This window comes from Rhodnius prolixus, unplaced genomic scaffold, assembly GCF_049639745.1.
Source record: "Rhodnius prolixus isolate KJV_2025 unplaced genomic scaffold, Rpr scaffold_1, whole genome shotgun sequence".
Taxonomy (NCBI): Eukaryota; Metazoa; Arthropoda; class Insecta; order Hemiptera; family Reduviidae; genus Rhodnius; species Rhodnius prolixus.
The window spans coordinates 5393174-5415561 of NW_027411581.1; the positions used below are offsets into that span (position 1 = coordinate 5393174).

A 22388-nucleotide genomic window follows, 5' to 3' on the forward strand; every position below is an offset into this window, starting at 1 on the left:
AAACAGATGGCTACTAATTTCTAAAAAAAAAAAAATCAGAAGTTTAATATACCACCGACTTAGTCCAATTGCTTATGATTTGAGCTAATTGCTAATTTTTCAGGCAGAGCAGGCCGTAAAACTTGAAAAGCAATTCAGACGGAAACAGCACATACTTTTGGAAACATTCTTTTGTTGTTCATAATAAAAATTTAGATACACGAGGAACTAAGTGGATTTCCTACCAGACATTAATAACCAATAACCCCAACCCATCCATAGCAATAAAAATAAAATAATGTTCTAGTTTTTAAATAATACATTGCAAGTAAGCAATTTTATAAAAGTAATTTAAGTTCTACCTCAACAAGAAAATTGTACAATTTTCTTAAAGATTGTGCGAGCATTTTTTTTTTCTTCATCACTTTTCAGTGGTTTTGCATTTTAGTTAATATCCCAAAAAACAGTTCTTTTTGTACGAGCAATTCCTAAAGCCACTTCAAAATCCCAAGTAGACCTTTCTCACTGGACTTGTTGTTGCTACTTCAACTATAACCTATCACGTGAGGTTATCCAAGCCCAGCCTCAGTGAGTTCGACAATGTACAGATTGTGACAAAAAATTATCTTAAACTTTTCTATTTTATAAATTTTAAAAATAAATTAATAAAATTCTAGTTTATAAATAAATTAATAATCAGGACTTTTGCAATTTTTTTTTTGTATTTTACATCGTCTTAATAATCTTTTAGAAACTAATTTTACTATTCTAATGATTTTCTTTTCTCTACAGTCGTCCAAAAACACATTATAAAATATTAAAAGTGCAAAAAGTCCTTCTTTGTGAAAAGAACTCATTTATGTAACTTGATAATGTAATTTGAACTGATATCAATAAGCATGAGGAAAGTGGTCTTTTATTATAAATTAATTTATCTTGAAAGAACATAAGTATAGAAAATGAATTGTAACTTATCTTTGGGTACATTATAGATCCCTTAAGAATTTCAACTCGAAAACAAAATTAAATTCGAGGCCTTTCCAACTCTTTTTGCATCGATTGAATGTTTGTGGTATAGGCAGGGTAAACCTAAAATTACCTTACTTGTTTGTTTCCAATAGTGTGAATTCGCTACTTTTTTTGTATTTACTTTTTCTATGGGCAAGTAAGGATGGAGAACGAAGATAAAATGTGCAAAATTTGTAACACCAACCCTTTTAAGTACGTATGCCCAAGATGTAATGTTGTTTACTGTTCCGTTATATGCTATAAAGCCGTTACTCATTCTGACTGTTCAGAAGCTTTTTACAAAGAATGCATAAAAGAGCATATAACTAGTCAAGAACCTATCAAGGAATCTCGTAATAAAATGTTAGAAATGTTGGAAAGGGTTAATAGAGACGATGAGGAAAACATCTATGATGAATATTCATCTGACGATAGTGATGATGTAGACAGTATAAATGAAAGACTTGCCGGTGTTGATTTGGATGATGCTGATGCAGTATGGGAAAAACTGACGGAAGAGGAAAGACAAGAGTTTATTGGTTTAGTGAAGGAAGGAGATGTTACTCAGTTATTACCTAGTTGGGTGCCTTGGTGGTCAAAAAAGTTTCCAAAACCTAAAGTTCGATTTTTAGATGATAAAGATGAAATTCAACCAGATTATGAAACATTATGTCCAACGGTTTCCAAATTTATACAGCCTTTGTCCAGTATTACCAGAACTAAACCGTCAGATTGTATTTTTTTCAATCTTGTAAATATATTAGGTAGTTACACAGTGATGGCGAGATATTACAATGGAGAGCACATAACAATGTTTGATGAAGCGACAACAATTCTAATTAGTATTTCAAAAAATCTCTGCGAAAATGAAAATTTCATTTCAATAGAAACTGCTTTAGAATCAGTTTACCAGGAAGCTATTGCTTGTGAATTTATGATCACCTCAGATCGTACGAAAGTTTTCATGAAAGAGGATGTTATAAACATATTAAAAGGACCTAATGAAGAAAATTTTGTTTATTATATACAAGCAGCTTTATCAGATACCTATAAAACAATGCAAGAAAGTAAAAGGTCTCATATTAAATTACAGAACAAGGGAAAATTTACTACAATATTTCCAGAAATCAACAATAGTGTAAATAAGTGTACCAAGGAAAAGATCAGTAAATGTATGCAGAAAATAAAGTACTATCAGTCGTGGTGTTTGGAATATTATAAACCGAATATTTTTCTCTAATAGACTGAAGAATTTTGTAAAAAAAAATTACAATAAATAACTAGTTTGTTTTACACTGTGGGTGTTAACTTCCAAGGTTGGTGCCTTCTGTCCTGACTGTTAGACTGCTACTGGTACATTCTGTCAGTGTCAATACTTGAAAAGATTGGCATTAAAAAAGAAGATATATTGGCAATAATCTTTCAGTCATACAAAAGATAAAACAGTACTCTATATAATAAACATTTACTTTTTGTATAAATTTTATGAAAAGGCACTTTTATTTGTGAATTGCAATGAATATTAAGTTTTATATTAAAAAAAATTACCTTTATCAATTTGATCAAACCTTGTACAAAAGATATTGTATATATTAAATTCTAAAAGTTTAACATTAATGTTTATTTCTAAATGACAAATTATTACAAAAAATTTAAAGCTCAATAAACACATATTTTAAGATGTGAATTGAAATCACTTAGAACAAAACATCTTTTAAAAAATGAAATTATATAAAATTTATATACTCTTATTCACATTGTTAGTTGTTTTGTTTGTCTTTCCTTTCAAGTTCTGAGCCTAGGTAAAGCTTTCTCTAATATATCTTTTCTAATTTTCGGGTAATCTGGATGCAGCTGAAGAACTCTTTGACAAGTAGCAATTGCATCAGCGTACTGCTTACTTTTCAACTGAGTATAGCCCAATTTATAACCAAGACTTGGATCACTTTCACCACTTAAACGCCAAGCTTGACGATAATGTTCACCAGCTTTTTCTGAAAGAATAAATTTATTTATTTTTTCTTCTGAAATTTAAAGAATGTTAGAAAATGAAAGACTTTAGAAAAACCATAATTATAACTTTAATGAATTATAATTTGTTTCTATCAAACAGCACTAAAACGAAACATTGTAAATTGATTTTTTCAATAGAAAAATTAATATGTACTACTTAGATTTAACTTTCTTAGTATGTAACCATCATCATTATTTGATGAGGACCTGAAACTTTTGTTTATCTTTGAAGAAACTTAATTGCAATAATTTATTGTAACAGGAGTAGTAATTGATAGAAAAAGCTGAAACATAAAGTATTTCATCAAAAGAATAAAGTACACCCTGAACGTATATATATATCGTAGAACTGCAATGAAGATGTAATACAATTATAAGTTTAAATTAATAACTTTCACAGTTATTTGGGAAAAGAGTCGAAGAAATGAAAACATACATCATTATTAATTAATCTAATTCTAATTATGTTTGAGATATTTTTTGAAAACAATTGATGTGATATATGACTGGAAGCACAAAAAAAATGTAATGCTCAGGTCTTAATTACAGACCAATATAAAATAACCATAAAAATAATTCAGTACCTTATATTATACCATTAACCATTATTATATTTTAGAAAATTTAATTTTCAAAATTTATCATGATCGCAGAATGCCCTCGTACTATAATCGTACAAGTTCATAATTTAATAGCCGAAAGAATTCAAGAACGTTAGCTTAAGAGTTTTTAGTCCTTGACTGAAAACCCTAAAGTCTGCTAGTCACTGTAGGAAGACTTCTAAATAAAGGCCTTTTAAACTTCACTTAGATAATAAACTCTTTACATGCAGCCTTCGTACACTGCCCTTTTCAAAATAAACAATTAAATTACTTTTCTAGTGTTTGGCCACATTAATGGAAAAGTTTTAGATTCCTTCCTTTTCCCCCCATCTGTGTATGAGATTTTCCATGGCAATGCTTCCCTTCAACGAGACTTCTCTATCTTCTAAGGCAGTTGTATTCTTCAAATCTCTGGAGGCGAATCATGAATTCAAGTAATCATTATACCACCTATTTATCTTCTGTAGAAAGATGTGTAACCTTTCTTTTTTCCGGGAGGAAGCAATAGGTACATAATATATTGTTTTTATTCGTAGAATTTTTTTTTTATCTCGTAGGATCTGTCGAATCTCTTAGTTTCTAAAGGGTTAGGAAGTTAAAGCAAGAGCAGATTTATATTTATCATCCCAAATGCTTGCATACATTAAGTATTTGTGTAACCTATCTAGCCTTAAGTTTTGGTGTGAATGTTTCGTGTAACAACTGTTCGTAATATTCGCAGGGTTACCAAAAACAGAGAAGAAGTAGATTGCCCACTTCTCTGTTTTAAAGACCAAATATCAAGAGAAATAACAATAAATAGCAAATAATAAATGACTTACGATAATTATTGTCTTTGGTAGCTAAAGCTGCTAATAAAGTGAAAGCTTTAATACAGGATCTATTATGTGTAATGACTCTTTGAAGAAGTTCATGTGCTTGAGCCGACTGTTGCACGCCGTTACTAATATAAATTTCAGCTAACATTAGCCAACATCTTTCTAGATAGTCAGCTTCTTCCAAAGACCATGGAAGTTTTGCTATTCTTTTTAGTACAGCTTTTGCACGGGCGATCTGATTCTGTTCTGAATAACCCATGGCTAAACCAAGAGAAGCACCGACTCTGTAAGTATTATGTAATAATTATTTTTACCACAAAACTGGGTAATAATAATAATACAAAATATATACATAAATCATACCTTAAAGATTCACTGTTTGCTAGAGATGTAAAATCAATGATAGCTCTTTCAATTTCACTTTTGTCACCTGTAGCTAAACGTATAAAACCTTCGACAAGACCTATAGTGTTTTCTTCGTCTTCCCCACGAGGTTTAAGCTCGGCTAGTAGACGATGAGCTGTGATCGCTCCGTTACTGTTACCACTGTGACTTAAGGCCATTTCTATCATATTATACACTGCCTGTGGTCCCCATTCACTGTCTGTGCGAGCACTATTGAACGATGCAACAGCTGCTTGGGTATCTCTTCTGTACCACTCATAGAGGCCTATTTAAATTTAAAAAAAATTATATTTATCTACATTATTATGCATTTGTCCCAGTAAATCTAACAAATTTTGTATAGGACTACACTAATTTCACTGTGGTAGGTTTTATATTTTGGTGCATAACTAAACATTGACCCTTTGCACTCGAAGCATTTTTTTATTTGATTTATTTGCATTCTGATGAATTAAAAGAACAAAGAAAAACTGGTAATATTTTTTATATATTTATTATTTCTTCTTATGATTTAAGACGCATCAACATCTGAGCAAAACTTGTAATAAATCCCAAATCTGTGAATACTAATGAATGCTGCATGCGTTAAGTTCTTTTAATACAAATTTTTACGAAAAAATTTTAAAGAAAAAAATGTCATTACAAAGTTTAACAGTTAGAGCAAGGAAAACATTGGTGTGGCAGTGAAGCATAAGAAAATAATCTGATGAAAAACGATTGAACTATAAAAAAGGTCTGAAGTAACGAGACTAGAAATTTGTAGCTTTTTTTTTTTCTAACACTTACTTCTTAATTTTTTTTTAAATTAATAATATTCTAAATTTCTACCTTGAAGGGAGTGGAATCCTTTGAGTACTGAAGGAAATTCACGAGTGCAAAGGGTTTGAGAAGAAGTGAGTGAAAAAGCAGAATAAAAATATTAGTAAAAATATAAAATTGATGGATTATATTGTAGACGATCAAAAGCTTTGTAAAAACGTGAAACACAATGCTTGATTGAATATAATTTGGTATTAGCAGAAAGGAGTTAAAAAAAAGGTGAGATTAATTTAGGATTTGAAAAATGTATCTCATGTTAAAATGAAAAAAAAGAAAAGAAAATGGAAAAAATAATTATAATAAGAGAAGGCGCTAGTGACCATTGCATTGATGTGCACAAAAAGAATAAGGAAAAATGTATAATTATTCTCGCCTTGGCAGTAGGATAATCCTGGTGACGTATGACCGCCAGACTTCTCTTTAGCCAACTGAAAAATTAATTTAGTTTTCGTAAAACTTTGATCAAAAAAGTTTTCCAAACTACTTTTTAAAAAATTTAGTAAATCAGTTTGTTAGGACACGCTTACTCTATACTGATATTTATAAAATTCCCATCAGAATTGGAAAATTACGTTTATAAATTTATAAGTATTATATTAAGGAATATTTCACAAATATTAAAGTTAATTTTAGGGACGACTTAGAGCCTAAAATAGAAGGCATAACTTGAATTAACTATTTTCCCATTTTATGTTCTTTTTCATCCTTTATTTATAACATCACAAGAATCATATTTCTCGTGATATTGTAAAGTTCTAGTCTAATTTCAAGTTCAAATAAAAATAGTAATAATGTGATGGAGATAACTTCGATTCTTAACCGAAAGAAACATTTCTACTCGGCGATAGAGTTGCGGCGAGATTCTAAGTAGCTTTAAATTCAAAATGGAAGGTAGGTTTAATTGAAAGGAAAGCTGGTCGGTGCCATTAGATTATGGGATGAATATTGCAGAACTCCACAGAATGCCACATCGTTTCTACCGTCCGGGTCATATCGATTGAGTCAACATGCCCCGAAATGAATCAACATCTGAGGGAGCGTCTTTACACCTCAACCCCAAAGCACATCCCACGTCCGAAATCGATCGGGAAGAGTGTTAAAGCTTCCGGTCAAAGTCAACAACACCCATTTTCACTATTTCTTAAGTTTACTAATCAAACAGCCTAACCTGAAGATATGGCAATGCTGATTGTAGTTTATCACATCTTCTACAAACTTCGATAAGTCTGGCCAAAGCGACCCAATAATCTGGCCTACGATCTAAAATAGAAGAAAAAGATGTCATGGCCGCTGGTAGATCAACTCTTCTCAAAGCTAAATCAGCTGTCGTCAATAAGGCTGGTTCATTTTCTGGGTCTTTGGCGAGAATTACTTTACAAGTTTCATCACAGTTGGTCCAGTCGTCAACCTAAAACAATGTAAGAGTGCACAATTTTTTTTTTTAATAAAAGAAGTAACTCAGTTAAATCTACAAAGCAAATGATTACAAAATGAATTTGAATTTTAGAAATACTTTCCATTGATCTTTTATAGAATTCATTAAACAGCAAATATTAGCTGAGTGCTTAGAGGAGCGAATAGCAAAACTGAGAAGTGACGGATCTTGGATGTTTAATTAGTATGAGAAATTAGTACGGATAATGTGTGCTTTTCGTCTCCGAACAATGTTTCAAATAAAAGTTGTCGATAGGTATATTTGATTTTGTAAAAAAATGTAAGCAACCATTTGCGGGAAAATCTCAAAAAGTGAAACTTCTAAAAAGTATAAAATTTGTTTTTTATTAATAATGCTACAATTGGCACATAAACATTCCATTAGAGAACCCATAGGACCTCACGGTTCTAGAATTCCCGGTTAAAAATCAAATTTGATTGTAAGTTCTCAGAATAGGAATAAGATACAAGTAATTTATAAAATAAGCGAATTGTATAGCTCTAACCTGCATGTACAGTTTGACCAGGGCAATCTGTAGGGATGAATCATTTGGAGTATACTGTAACGCTCTTTTATACAGGTTTATTGCTTCTTTATAATCTCTCTGAGAAGTGCAATATACGGCCATCTGTCTATAAAGTTTAGCAGACCATTCAGGATCTGCAGCCGTTTGCAGTGACGTAGCCTCTCTTAACATGGATATTGCTTTAGGAAAGTCATTTAATTTTTCATAAATCTAGAAAAAAATGAGAAAACTTGAGTCGCTGAGTTAGCTGCATATTAGTGTCTAATATTAGGGAATTCTATTAATATTCACAGCATACCTTAGCCAATGTTATAGCTTTCCGGGATAATGGTAAATTTGCTAAGGCCTGTTCCGCTTTCTCAGGCTGGCCAAGTTTTAGTAGTAGTTCAGCTAATTCCAGACTACCTTCTTCTCCTGTTTAACAGTCCTTAATAAGATTCAAATAAAATTATAAGCAAAAAAAGTTAATAAAGAAGGTGTTAAAGGAGTAGGACATGTCCAGAGTTTTGGTTGGACGTTCCTTGTTTAACACTCCGGAATCCCCTTTGGGGGATAAGGGGGTGAACAGGGAAAACATGAAACTAAGTCTTTTCCTGCCTGCTTTCCTTCCTTAGTGAAATCTCAAGTTGTGCAATCAATAAAAATCTTACCAGAATTCTTATACGCCTTGATAGCTTTTGAGTACTGATGACATTTAACATAGATTCTGGCAAATTTGCAAGATAATCTATCATTTGTATTCATACCCATAGCTTTTTCATAGGTTTGTATGGCAAGCTCTGGTTCCTGTAAACATTAAAATCCGAAGTGAAACACTCAAACGTTTCTCTCACTATTATATTATATTCTGGATAAAGGATTTTGACGGAAATCTTCAGATCGCAGTAACTAAAAATGACGTCGTTTCATTTAAGGGTCTCCTCTACAAAACTTATATTTTCGGAGAAAACTCAATTCCGAAAATTTTACACATTTAGCGTACAACCTCTTGAGCAAAACTTGATGAAATATTGAAATAATTATACCTGAATATTCATATAAGCTTCTGCAAGCATAATTAGATTATCAATTGAAGGATCTTCTTCAACTAATGCTTGGTAACACTGGGAATATCCAAGGCCATCCTGTAACTCTTGCAAAAATATTTCACCTTTTTCTTTTTGTGCCTGAAATTAATTCATTATAATTTATGTATCTGAAGTTATTAGTGAATCAGTGAATATTAATGAGAAGTGTAGATGGCGTTAAGAGTTAAGAGTTTTAATGGGCAAGTAGTTGGGCTTTTTGGTTAAGTAAAAAACAATCGATACTTCAATTTGTAGGTTTCTCCTTCAATTGCACCCCTGTTTTCTAGGATAGGTATGTTTTTGTACATATTATTAGATGAAATTCTATACTAAGGGCATATAAAGCAATAAATAATGTGGCAATTGTACAAAAATTACTAAATAATAAAAGATGCAAAATCTTTATGAAAAAGTAACCAGTTTCCCCTTAAATTATCTGCTATTCTACATTTGACATCTGGGAATAACATCCGCTTCTAAGTTATACCTACCTAAAATCTACCTATAAATGTGACCGTTTTCAGCAGGGCGACCTTAAGAATCTTACTTTAAATAATGACTGGCGATGTTATTGTTCGCTACTCAACTTCTCAATTCTTTCTCATGTTTCTTTAGTCAACCGGTTCTATTTTGGTTTTATTTTTTTGTCATTTAAGAATTTATTCCTACCTTTAAAGACAACAATTTCTATAATTGGTTATTGTTTACACGAAAGGATCAATAAAGATCTTGGACCTCTTGCTTCTGATAACATTTTGATAGCTCGTCTATCGTCAGAGCTTCGTCTAACTGTCCTATGACTTTAATCCAGCTATCCTGATTGGATTATATAATGGTAATCCCTTGCACTCTCCGCTTTGATCCATTATAAGTATAATTATTGGATAACTAGCATCTTGTACGTGAATTAATATCCACAGTTACTTCTAGTTTATGAGCATACATTCCATGGAGTGAAAGAAATTGATCAATGTACTTCAACATTCCTTGGAATGCCACAAATTGGCATCACAGGGAATTCCAGCCTGTTGTTCAATGATATCTTTTAAGCTTTTAAGTTCATTCGATTTTCTTTCCTTTAACGCACTTCATAATTTAGTTTTGTTTATTAAAGGAATGAACCAAAAGAAGCTCAGTGATTAATGTTCTGGATTCTTATTCGTTCGAATCCAATTATCTTGCTCCTAGATTTTGTCTTCCGAAGAGCTCATTGAAAAAAATGAAAATGCAGGCACTAATGAACTTCTTGACCCGCCTTAAACTAAAAATATAGATAATAATATATAATAAAAAAAATAGTTACAATAAATGATCCAAATTCCATTTACCTGTACATAGCAAGGATTCCCTTTAGGTACAGATGAAAGCAACGAGAGGGCACCACGGATGTCTCCATTTGTCAAAGACAGACGAGCTTGTGCAATTGTCACGACGGTGTTATCATCTGTACCAGATAGTAGTTCTCTGGCTTCCTAAAAATTAACCTTATTTTTAACACGGTAGATTGCAGATTTAACAGCTTAAGTAACAATATTCCAATTTAAAAACATATGAGTCGTAATTTGTAATAAAGGTCGGTACAGTAAGAGTGACGTATCATTAAAAATCAAACTTACAATGGTTTCCTTTTAATAAATTACATTAATAAATAACTACATTCATCAAAAGAGAAACTTTTGTTTTAAATAACACAATGAAGAAAACTGTGCTTTCATTTTACTCTGAATTTCACAGCGAACTGAATGAATATGAACAGTTTTTTTTTTCTTTTTTTCTAGACGATTCTTTTCCCAGACGGTTGCAATTTTTAAAAAATTGCGATTCTGATTGGAGACGTTTTCGATATAGTTATCTAAAAACTAACATATCGATTCAGTAAATTGGCACTTCCAAATTATTTGACCAAAACGTTAATACCGGATTCCCTGATAGACCCACAAACGAAATAGCAAAGTACTATATGCTGTACAATTGTAAACAAACATGAGAATCCTTAAATTATGTATTTCTGGTGCAAAACGAAAAATAGAAAACAGCGTACTTGCTGTTTGGAGAGGTGAGAGAATATAAAAATATTTCTTTATTATGAACAATTACCTTAATTGCTTCAGAAGCTTCTTTTATCTTCTTACTTCTCATATAAGCACCCGATAAATCTAAATAAACTTCGCTAAGCTCTTCTTGGGTTAGCATACGTTTGCCTGAGGTAAAGAAATGAAGTATTAAAATTTGCTAAATTGTAAGTTTAGATGTTTAAATTCGATAATTTATGTTAGGTTTGCTCTAACTAGGAGCTGGATTGTGCAATCCACGATTAGTTTGCGAATAATATGGATGATTAACAAATCTATTGAATGCGATCACCAATCAACTTACATTTTACTGAAATCTGCTTAATATTTATTAAAACTCCTACTGTTTATACCTTTGTTCGAGCAATCACAATCTAACAAACTTGCTAGGGACTTGGAATTTTAATTCACTTACCATTATTCATTGTAAGTGCCTGCTTTAGTTCAGTAACCACTAAATTATCATCCTTGTTCGATTTGGCTATACTTGCTTGTAATATATGATACTTTGGATATTCTATAACTTGTAAATTATTTGATAGTCCTAATTCAAGAATATCTCTGGCTTTCTCAAAATCTTCCTACAAATAAAAGAAAAACAAAATCTGGTAAAAAAAAACCGGATGTGGGTTGTTATAAAAACAAAATATCATTTCCATAATAATTTCAAAACGAAATTTAATATTACGAGAAAAAGATCATCAATAAAATATTACTAATTAAAGAAAACCGTTTCAATAAAAAAAAAATTACCTTCATTACATAGATTTGCGCTTGTAAAAGGTACCCATAAGGATTACCAGGATCAACGCTAGCCACGTGCTCAAATATTTTAAGTGCTTCCTCTGATTGGCCAAGTGATAAATGAGCTCTGCCAAGTTCAAGGCTAGCGTTTACAAAACCAGGTATGGTCTCTACGACTAGCATTAGTACACGAATCCTATGCTTTTCGCCAAGTTTCTTAAACAAAATTAAAACAAATAAAACAATTATAAGAAAAAAATTCGTTTAATCTCTTGGACAATAGGTTTTTATTAAATTATTATTATTATAAGAACTTAAACACACATTTTATCAATAATTATTGTCACTTAATTATTAATAATAGATATAAGTATGTTTGTGTCAAAACTTATTATAGAATATTATTATACATTGAAAAAGTCATATTTCTGTTAATATTTTTAAAAAATTAAAAATGTTTAGTTTTAACACAAACATAAACAAAAATTTCTTAACTGACCAAAAATATATATATAAATTCATATTTTTTGAATTTAATTATATAAATAATGGCAATATTCAAAAGTTCAGAAGAAAAATCGTTTAATTAAGATAACATTAGTGATAAGTAAGTATCACAATTCATTTTATATTCTAAATTAAATGTAAATGAAAAATTAAATCTAGATTGTTTTCTTCATACATATTTGTAGCATTCTTATATAGTTATTAAATATATCAAAAACTGCTCGATGGATTTTGTTTATATTTTACTTGCATATGATGACTACTAATGTCTATAATTATATGAAATTTCGTAAAAATCTATCGAGCAGTAAACGAGATATTTAGGGTTAAAGTTTGTTTCTGTTCTATAAAGTGAAAACTTAAACTTCAAATATCTCAAAAACTATTCGATAGATTTTGTTTATATTTTACCTGTATATGGAGACTACTATTGCCTATAATTGTATGAAATTTCGTAAAAATTTATCGAGAAGAAAACGAGATATTTAGGCTTAAAGTTTGTTTTTGTTCTGTAAAGCGAAAACTTCAACTTCAAATATCTCGTAAACTACTCGATAGATTTTGTTTATATTTTACCTGTATATGGAGACTACTATTGTCTATAATTGTATGAAATGTCGTAAAAATCTATCGAGCAGAAAACGAGATATTTAGGGTTAAAGTTTGTTTCTGTTCTATAAAGTGAAAACTTAAACTTCAAATATCTGAAAAACTACTTGATATATTTTGTTTATATTTTACCTGTATATGGAGACTACTATTGTCTATAATTGTATGAAATTTCGTAAAAATCTATCGAGCAGAAAACGAGATATTTAGGGTTTAAGTTTGTTTCTGTTCTATAAAGTGAAAACTTAAACTTCAAATATCCGAAAAACTATTCGATAGATTTTGATTATATTTTACCTGTATATGGAGACTACTATTGTCTACAATTGTATAAAATTTCGTAAAAATGTATCGAGCACAAAACGACATATTTAGGGTTAAAGTTTGATTCTGCTCTATAAAGTGAAAACTTAAACTTCAAATATCTCAAAAACTATTCGATAGATTTTGTTTATATTTTACCTGTATATGGAGACTACTATTGTCTATAATTGTATGAAATTTCGTAAAAATTTATCGAGAAGAAAACGAGATATTTAGGCTTAAAGTTTGTTTTTGTTCTGTAAAGCGAAAACTTCAACTTCAAATATCTCGTAAACTACTCGATAGATTTTGTTTATATTTTACCTGTATATGGAGACTACTATTGTCTATAATTGTATGAAATTTCGTAAAAATCTATCGAGCAGAAAACGAGATATTTAGGGTTAAAGTTTGTTTCTGTTCTATAAAGTGAAAACTTAAACTTCAAATATCTCAAAAACTATTCGATAGATTTTGTTTATATTTTACCTGTATATGGAGACTACTATTGTCTATAATTGTATGAAATTTCGTAAAAATTTATCGAGAAGAAAACGAGATATTTAGGCTTAAAGTTTGTTTTTGTTCTGTAAAGCGAAAACTTCAACTTCAAATATCTCGTAAACTACTCGATAGATTTTGTTTATATTTTACCTGTATATGGAGACTACTATTGTCTATAATTGTATGAAATGTCGTAAAAATCTATCGAGCAGAAAACGAGATATTTAGGGTTAAAGTTTGTTTCTGTTCTATAAAGTGAAAACTTAAACTTCAAATATCTGAAAAACTACTTGATATATTTTGTTTATATTTTACCTGTATATGGAGACTACTATTGTCTATAATTGTATGAAATTTCGTAAAAATCTATCGAGCAGAAAACGAGATATTTAGGGTTTAAGTTTGTTTCTGTTCTATAAAGTGAAAACTTAAACTTCAAATATCCGAAAAACTATTCGATAGATTTTGATTATATTTTACCTGTATATGGAGACTACTATTGTCTACAATTGTATAAAATTTCGTAAAAATGTATCGAGCACAAAACGACATATTTAGGGTTAAAGTTTGATTCTGCTCTATAAAGTGAAAACTTAAACTTCAAATATCTCAAAAACTATTCGATAGATTTTGTTTATATTTTACCTGTATATGGAGACTACTATTGTCTATAATTGTATGAAATTTCGTAAAAATTTATCGAGAAGAAAACGAGATATTTAGGCTTAAAGTTTGTTTTTGTTCTGTAAAGCGAAAACTTCAACTTCAAATATCTCGTAAACTACTCGATAGATTTTGTTTATATTTTACCTGTATATGGAGACTACTATTGTCTATAATTGTATGAAATGTCGTAAAAATCTATCGAGCAGAAAACGAGATATTTAGGGTTAAAGTTTGTTTCTGTTCTATAAAGTGAAAACTTAAACTTCAAATATCTGAAAAACTACTTGATATATTTTGTTTATATTTTACCTGTATATGGAGACTACTATTGTCTATAATTGTATGAAATGTCGTAAAAATCTATCGAGAAGAAAACGAGATATTTAGGCTTAAAGTTTGTTTTTGTTCTGTAAAGCGAAAACTTCAACTTCAAATATCTCGTAAACTACTCGATAGATTTTGTTTATATTTTACCTGTATATGGAGACTACTATTGTCTATAATTGTATGAAATTTCGTAAAAATCTATCGAGCAGAAAACGAGATATTTAGGATTTAAGTTTGTTTCTGTTCTATAAAGTGAAAATTTTAATATAAATAGTTACACTAGCTGGTAATCATCCTTTTTAATTTTCGTAATATTTTGATTGAAGATTACACAGACTGGTGTAATCATTTCAAATAAAACATAGATGAAATAAAGAGCTAAATAACCAAATTAAGACTATGAAAACTCTACTAGTACACCTGCATTGGTTAATGGTCGATTAATTAATATAAAGAATTGGAAGGTAATTTTTACCACTAATAAAGTGAAGTGAATGTGTTATTTACTTACTTTTTTTTGTTTCTACTCATATATCCTTAAGGTGTTCTGGCAGAACAAACGACCGAAATAGAATAATTATAACTAAGTGGTGGTCGTCTTATGATAACCTTATTTTACACACAAGGATAGTAACAGTAGAATTCCTTTAAGTATAAAGGAAACACCAGCCGCCTAACATGCCACTATTAAGTCTGCTTCATGCTAAGGCGTTGCTCTGCCTAAGTTTTCATGTTCTAAGCCTTCTTCAGACTCCCAATACGATTAAACTAGGAATCATTACTAGCCTGCACAGCTCATACCTTTCTTTAGCCAACTCTTTAACCAGAGCTTGGTTAATAAATAAGCACCTGAGGGCTAGTGTTCCTTCCTATTGATCTTGTCATCGTTCTAAACAGTCTCCTCAGGGCATTCAAGAATAAAATTTAAACTAAACTTTTCAGAATCATTAGGGGTGAGCACACACACACACACACACACACACACACGCACACACACACACACACACACACACAAAGAATCATTAACAGAATGCGCGAAAAATTATACTCATTGTAACGTTCTCGTCGAAATAAACATGAACAAAAATCATATCCCAAGGGGAAAATTGTCTTAAAAGAGAGTATATCATGTATCAATGCATCAACTCTTCGAAAAAAATTATTATTAAAAAAAACCACTATTATACTTACTGTTTTTGGATAAGCCGCAGCGATATCAACAAGTAATTGTGGATCTAATGCTATTAGATAGGATACTCCATATTTAGATGTGGAACTTTTACTCTGCTGCGCAGTGACCGCCTTGTCCAACAATTCTACAATACTATCTTGATCAGTGACAATACGAGCTAGTACCTTAGCCAATAGAAATTCAGGATTATCTTTTTCAACTCCCAAACCTGATAATACATCTAATTGATCGTAGACCTAATAGACAAAATCTTCATTCAAATAAAATATAGTTTAAAACAAAATAATATTGTACTTTCTCTACAATTGTAATTTTTAATTTAAAAAATAATTAATTTTTATAATTAATAAATAATTGTAAAAAGAAAACCCAGTAGCAACGAAAGAATATTACAACAATCGGAATACCAAACTGATATTTTACCGAAATGCGATATTTTCTTTGATGAATATTAAAAGGAAGTACAAAATCTGATATTAATACTATTCGACAATCTTTTACTTCAATTTTTTAAGATTATAGCTCGGCTCGTAAGTATTATACCAAATTCCAAATTTCGGAAAAATAGCACATTACACGAATAGATACATAAGAAAGATTTCCAGAACAACCCTGAAATAAATTTCCTTATTCTTAGTATAATGTTTATTGATCTACCTTTATGAATAAGAAAACTAAATACAGATTTAGCTTGCTGTTTTCGCTGGTGATCAAATACAAATGTTTTTAAATAAAAATAGCAAACAAACAAACGGCAAGTTAACATTTACCTGTGTTTTTATCGTTTCAGTATTAACCAGTTCGATCATGATCAAAAATACCAAAGAACGTGTAGATTCATCTGAGTTTGCCGCTCTTCTCAAAATGGATTCAGCTAATTTTAACTTTTCTCTGACATCACTTTCATTTGCATCTGAAGCAAACAATTGTTTACCCCAAACATAATAAAAATGTCCAATTTCCAATAATACCTTTGGTGATCCTTTAATTGTACAAACTCTCATCGCAGATTTGGCAAATCTTTCCAAACTTGAATATAATATTAAATTTCCACCACACACTCTGTTAAGTTAGTAAAACAAAACAAAAATAACAGTTTCATTTAATAAATTCAACAGTATATTCTTCGTTTATTCTAATTTCATATAAATTATTTATTTTTTAACATCACCACAACTTACCTAGAGAATAAAGAAATATTCTCTAGAAATAACCACCAAGCTCTTGTTTCTTGCTTTTCAATTTCTGAATGAAGTTTCTCGATTACAGTAGTGCATTCTTCATATTTACCATCGATTACTAATTTTAAAGCTTGAATCTGAAATATGAAGTATAATAAAAAATGAACATACACTCGAATTTACTCACGAATTTCCAACATTATAAAGTTTTTAAAATGTTACACTGATACATAACAGGAGAACTTACGACAAAGAACAACTTAGAAGTCTAAATTTATGTTTGAAATGTAAATATGAAGTTTGCTGAAAATCCTAGGAGTCATTTTCGAGAAAAAAAAAAAAACTCAAAAAGTGGACATCTATTGAATAAAATTGTATTTCAGATGGACATATCTCCTTTCTAAGAGGTTCCCTTAATCCAGTTTTCCGGAAAAAATGTTACAAATAAAAGTTATTGATTTACTTACGATCAAACAGCACAATAATTTTAAGGAAAATGGTAGAAGCCGTTTTTGAGACGCAATTCAGCAATATGATACTTTCGATATAGATTTGACCGAAATCTTATTGTGGTATTTGTTGGCATCTAAGCTAAATATCAAATTTGACTTTTTTACGACAATTTTACAATAAAGGACTGGGTAAATGACAAATAAATTTGAACTGCATTTAAAAAAAAAAGACGATTACAGTGAAAAAATAAGCTCAAAGGCTAAAGAAGAAGTGTACCATCCTATTTACAATCATTCAATTAGGGGATGTTGACTGCGGAAGTGTCCAATTAGGTTCGGACACTATAGGACTTGCTAACAAAAGTTACAGACGAACACTTATCCGAGTAGTATCTGTATTTGCTTCTAAAGTAATGCAAAGAAAATGCTACTTTCCATCTACTTGTCGATGTGCGATACCAAAGTGTGCAAAAAGTGAGTATTTCAACAAGGATTTTCTTTTAAAAGCTGAAATTATCGTCATTATCATTTTAAATTGGTTACCTCTACTAAATTACATCAATGGTGCGCTTAGCTGTGTAGGGTTTTAACTTTTAGTTTCAATATTTAGCAAATAAGTGTTTTTTGTTTTAAGATTCTTTAATTAAATTATGAAACAGCTAATCAATTATGTTTACTTTTCACTGTTAAACTCAAAATTGTTTAGATTTTGATTGAAATTTAATTTTTTATTTTCTAACTTCAGAAATTGTTTTTAGGATAATGTAACTTTAAACCGTACAGTTTAAGTTATTTTCTATATATATTCTTATATTATATGTATGCATTCAGAGCGAAAATAACATAAATATCAATACCAGATTCCTTTCAGCAATTTTCGTGCTAACAACAATAACAAAATATGAAGATATGTACCTGCAACACTGACAGATTTGTTGAATCTAATCCGGCTGCACGTAAGAGGGAATCTAGGAGAAGTTCCCATTGACGTGTGCACAATAGTAGTTCAATTTTGTAGATTATAGGTACCATTTCCCTAGGGTGCCTCACTACAAGCTTATTTATCCTAGAAAGTCCTTCCAAAGGATTAATACAATGCAGCTCACCCAATGCAGCATCACTGTTGTCCTTATCCTTGATAAAATTAATAAATTTCAACAATAAATTGGATATTTACCTTACATTGCTTTTTAAGAATGTTAAAAATCCAGAATTCATTACATATTTATAGAATTACCTAAATGAGGACATAGTTTACAATTTCGAAATGAAAAGAATGATTACCAAATTAAAAAAAAGCTCTTACTTGTAAAGCTTGTGAGAAATATCTAGCAGCTATTCTGACTTTTTTAGAGTCTAAATTCAACCAGCCTAATAATGCCAACACCTGAGTTAAAAAAACAAAACTTACTTCAATAGATAAACTATAGAAGATTAACAAAGAGATAAATTATACATGCTATATTGTAAAGTCTTATGTCCAAAGAAATTTATTTATTTCATTCCATACCTTGGACGAATTTGATTCCATTTTCAAACTACTCTCGGCGGCAGTGGTAGCTTCTTCATTCTCTCCGATCAGGTAGAGATACAAAGATTCTAGATATAAGGACTGTGCAGTACGTGAATTTTTTAATTTATCCTTCAACGTTTCTTCTAAATGGTTCACTGCTTCACGGTCGACTACCTATTCATAAAATAGAAATAAATAATAAAGAAGTGTTATAATTTTTAAAATAATATTTCTACATTATAGAATGTCCATAACACACACAGAGTGGAGAAGTTACCCAATAGTAACAATGCAAAAACACTACTTCTCCTGACTACACTGTAGAGTGGAGACCGCCATGAAATACCATTTCAATTAATATAAGGGTTTATCATCTCTTATACGAGATGATTATATTAACAAGAAGATAAAGGGTTAATACCGTTAGATGACCATGCGCTAAAATAAAAGTAACCTCGAAATATTTATCTCAAATTTGAAGAAAATCTTTAACAGCACACACTGCACTGGAAAATAAAAAATAAATGCTGCTTGAACAACTCTAAATAATACAAATTTATTTGTAACCTTTTCAAATCACTTCTTGAAAAAATAAAATATTTTTTCAAACTGATCTCCTCCTTTGTATAAAGTAATCTCCGTCCAGATTTTCACGATTTATATGTAATATTTTATATGTGGCGTGGTTTAAAAATAAACTATCATTAATTAATTTATTTGCATCTGTAAATTCAGAACAAACAAATTCGATTTTAGGGAAAATGACCCAGAGGTACCACTTTGAATTAATGCAGATGATTACGAGGCCTCTAGCGCTTCAAAAATCTAAAATTGTGGGTAAGGTTGGACTTGAAAGTTGCTTAGATCAGCGGATTGTGATTATCGGATGAGAAGTTGTGGAAACCTTTTTAGAATTCTATCATATTGGATGCAACGTCACTTTAGCGAAAAGAAGAATTGAACTTCGTCTTCCAAAAAATCTTCTATGAATTAAATAATAATTTACCATTTAATTCGCTTAAACACGGTTGCATGAAATTAAGTAATACCTTCCAATAATAATAATAAAAAGGTACCTTCATAAAACAAATAATTACCTGGCAACTGTTATGTATATAGATCGAAGCCTTAATAGCAGCAACAGAAGCATCTTGTTGCAGGGAGAAAATAGATAGCACTTGCAACGCTTCTGATATATGGTCCACATTTGCATGGGAAATTGCCTTGAACAAAGCTGCTGTAGGGTCAGTGGAAGCTGCAGAGGTTGTCAGACGGGATACTGTTTCATACCAACGACGACGATATATAAAATTTATAGTCATGAAATCCATATTTTTAATCACTTACGGTCATGGATAGTTTTTTGAAGACTAAAACAAAAGATATTATTACCTCACTATTCTCACCCGTAGAATACAACAGATATGAAACTTATAACTCCAAAGTTATACATGTAGTTTGCCATAAAATATTAATTTGCATTACTACGGCAATAATTAAGTGAGAACTTATTTAGGATAACTACGTAGTTTTAAATACTTAATGATTTTTGTCTAAAATATAAGAAAATATTCTTACCTAATTTAAAACGTCATTATCCCATCACTATCACAAGTTTTGTGATCAACACCAATCGTTACCAAGGCAACGAGATTAACGGTAATTAACATATGTATGTCTAGCCTGAAACCAAGAAAGTCTCTATAAAAAAAACAAAAACTGTTCATCTAATTATTAAGAATCGTGTAACAATCTACTTAAAAAAACCCGCTTTGACAAATTTAAGATTTCAAAGAGACTTCTTAATATTTTTGTTAAAGAAGTTTTACAGGTTATTGTGACGAATTGATTATATATGTATTACCTAGAGTGAATTGTTAACGTAGAAAAAATATTTATTGCCATCAAATCAAATTTTTTCAAGTATATTAGTGAAGAACCGTAGTCTTAAATGTTTTTTATGTACATACGTATGTATGTCAATATGATAGTAGTATGTCTGTAAGGTTCTAAGGACGACTGTTCCTAAATCAAAAGTATAGCAAGACATGATGCAGCGTCTAGTTAATCCTATCCTTTGACATTTGAAACATACCAATAAACGGAAATTTGGATAATATTTGAATTTTATCTTGTGAATACCAAAGCGCTTGCTGCATTTTTAAGTTTCTTTGAATTATGACCGTAAAATTTACATAATCTCATAAGTATTTTTCTTACTTGTTTACTTTCTTATCTCTACATTACGTTTTGAACTTTTTTCTGTTAAAGTTTTGATAAATAGTATTTTTTCGCTCAGCACACATTTTGGTAATTATAGGTGACATTGGTGACTGAGAAATTAGGTAACTGAGGTGGGTAATGTGATCAGAAACTGCCAAACGAAGCAATGTGACCGATGATGAGCCGTTAAATCATTTAGTGTATAAGACCGTATAATTCAATAGTGAGGTTGCAATCAGGTGACTGTTGTCGCTGCGCCCTTGATAACCCATAGTACGTACGTGGTTTCTGGATGTTACATTAGATTGTTTATTATATTCTATACACTATAAACTACACACTACATTATAATAGAATATATTACATATTCGGCTGTATATTTCGAGGTGGGTTCCTTGCCTTCGTTTATGAATTCTAATGTATATACGTATCTACTTCACCAAAGTAGAATTCGCAAGTGGAAAACCATACTCGTTACCTGCTGATCAAATAAATTACTCCTTTGCGATTTTTCGCGTTTGATTTTGAGAAACGCATTCTGTAATGACTCATTTGAGATTTTTTAACAATGATAACTTTTCATACTTTCATTTTAATTTTGTTGGAATAATACTTTTATTAAAAAAGGTCCATTGATCAAATTTTGTTTTTTCGTTCAAATAATACTAAAAAGAACAGATTATGTTAATGGGACAGGAATTCCAACGGACGATTAAGATACCTACATGTAGTCGACTTGTGCTGATGAGATTTTTTGATGATTAGTAATAAAGGGCCGGATATATTAACATAAATATAAGCATTAAAATAATCATCATTCGTACACTATAGATCGAATATGATAAATAACATTCCACTTCGAATTTAATCTATTACACACAATTATCAAACTCATAAATTAAACACCTAACGCGTATTACTCATCGAAACTAGTTCGATTTCATCGAGTTCATTACAAGATACATAGTAGGTAAGTTCTCGATAAGTTCCTTGCCAAAAGGTATGTTCCAACATGAGCGAGATAAGCGTACCAGATTTCACAAATAAACTCAAAGGAAGCGAAGAGGCGGAAATTAACAAGAGATTAGCAGTGATACATGGAAGACTATGAGAATCAGTAGGACCTCCAAGAGAGTAAGTTTCGAAAGTACAAAATACTGTTAAAAGTGGACTGTAGTGAATGGAACTTCCAAATTTTCCCTTGGGTGAATGGAAAAGTCACCTTTACAATTGGTTAAACAACTTTCTCAAGATTTGTTTGTTTTTTTTAAATTACAACTCCCGAGATCTAGTACCACTATTTCAGACCATACTATTTTGCAACATTCTGATCTTTCTCTCTTGGTTGCCCGCACTGTTTCTCATCATCTTCTTTGCATCGTTACTAACCTCTCTTCTTCGCCTCATATCTTCTCAAGAGCAT

General features: G+C 30.5%; 2 protein-coding genes across 3 annotated transcripts; one reads left to right on the forward strand and one right to left on the reverse strand.

Annotated features, from left to right (window-relative positions):
- Window positions 1-781: 781 nt before the first annotated feature.
- LOC141454248 (zinc finger HIT domain-containing protein 2) lies at window positions 782-2389 on the forward strand. Its single transcript, XM_074128323.1, has one exon. It carries the CDS (start codon window positions 1151-1153, stop codon window positions 2225-2227), a length of 1077 nt encoding a protein of 358 aa, XP_073984424.1. The 5' UTR covers window positions 782-1150; the 3' UTR covers window positions 2228-2389.
- A 204-nt stretch (window positions 2390-2593) lies between these two features.
- LOC141451718 (tetratricopeptide repeat protein 21B-like) lies at window positions 2594-21212 on the reverse strand. Of its 2 annotated transcripts, none has more exons than XM_074123335.1 (22): window positions 20963-21212; window positions 20321-20425; window positions 19840-20112; window positions 18740-18916; window positions 18536-18616; window positions 18145-18363; window positions 16778-16914; window positions 16367-16658; window positions 15596-15832; window positions 11498-11704; window positions 11160-11325; window positions 10770-10873; window positions 10001-10144; window positions 8631-8771; window positions 8256-8391; window positions 7904-8019; window positions 7585-7815; window positions 6813-7052; window positions 6018-6072; window positions 4784-5090; window positions 4424-4704; window positions 2594-2981 (listed from the first exon to the last, which is right to left on the reverse strand). In XM_074123335.1, exons 3-22 carry the CDS (start codon window positions 20071-20073, stop codon window positions 2773-2775), a joined length of 3714 nt encoding a protein of 1237 aa, XP_073979436.1. In that variant the 5' UTR covers window positions 20074-20112; window positions 20321-20425; window positions 20963-21212; the 3' UTR covers window positions 2594-2772. The 2 variants fall into 2 exon arrangements, with proteins under 2 accessions (XP_073979436.1, XP_073979522.1); XM_074123421.1 differs by lacking the exon at window positions 20963-21212 and adding an exon at window positions 20607-20925.
- Between the last annotated feature and the right edge of the window lie 1176 nt (window positions 21213-22388).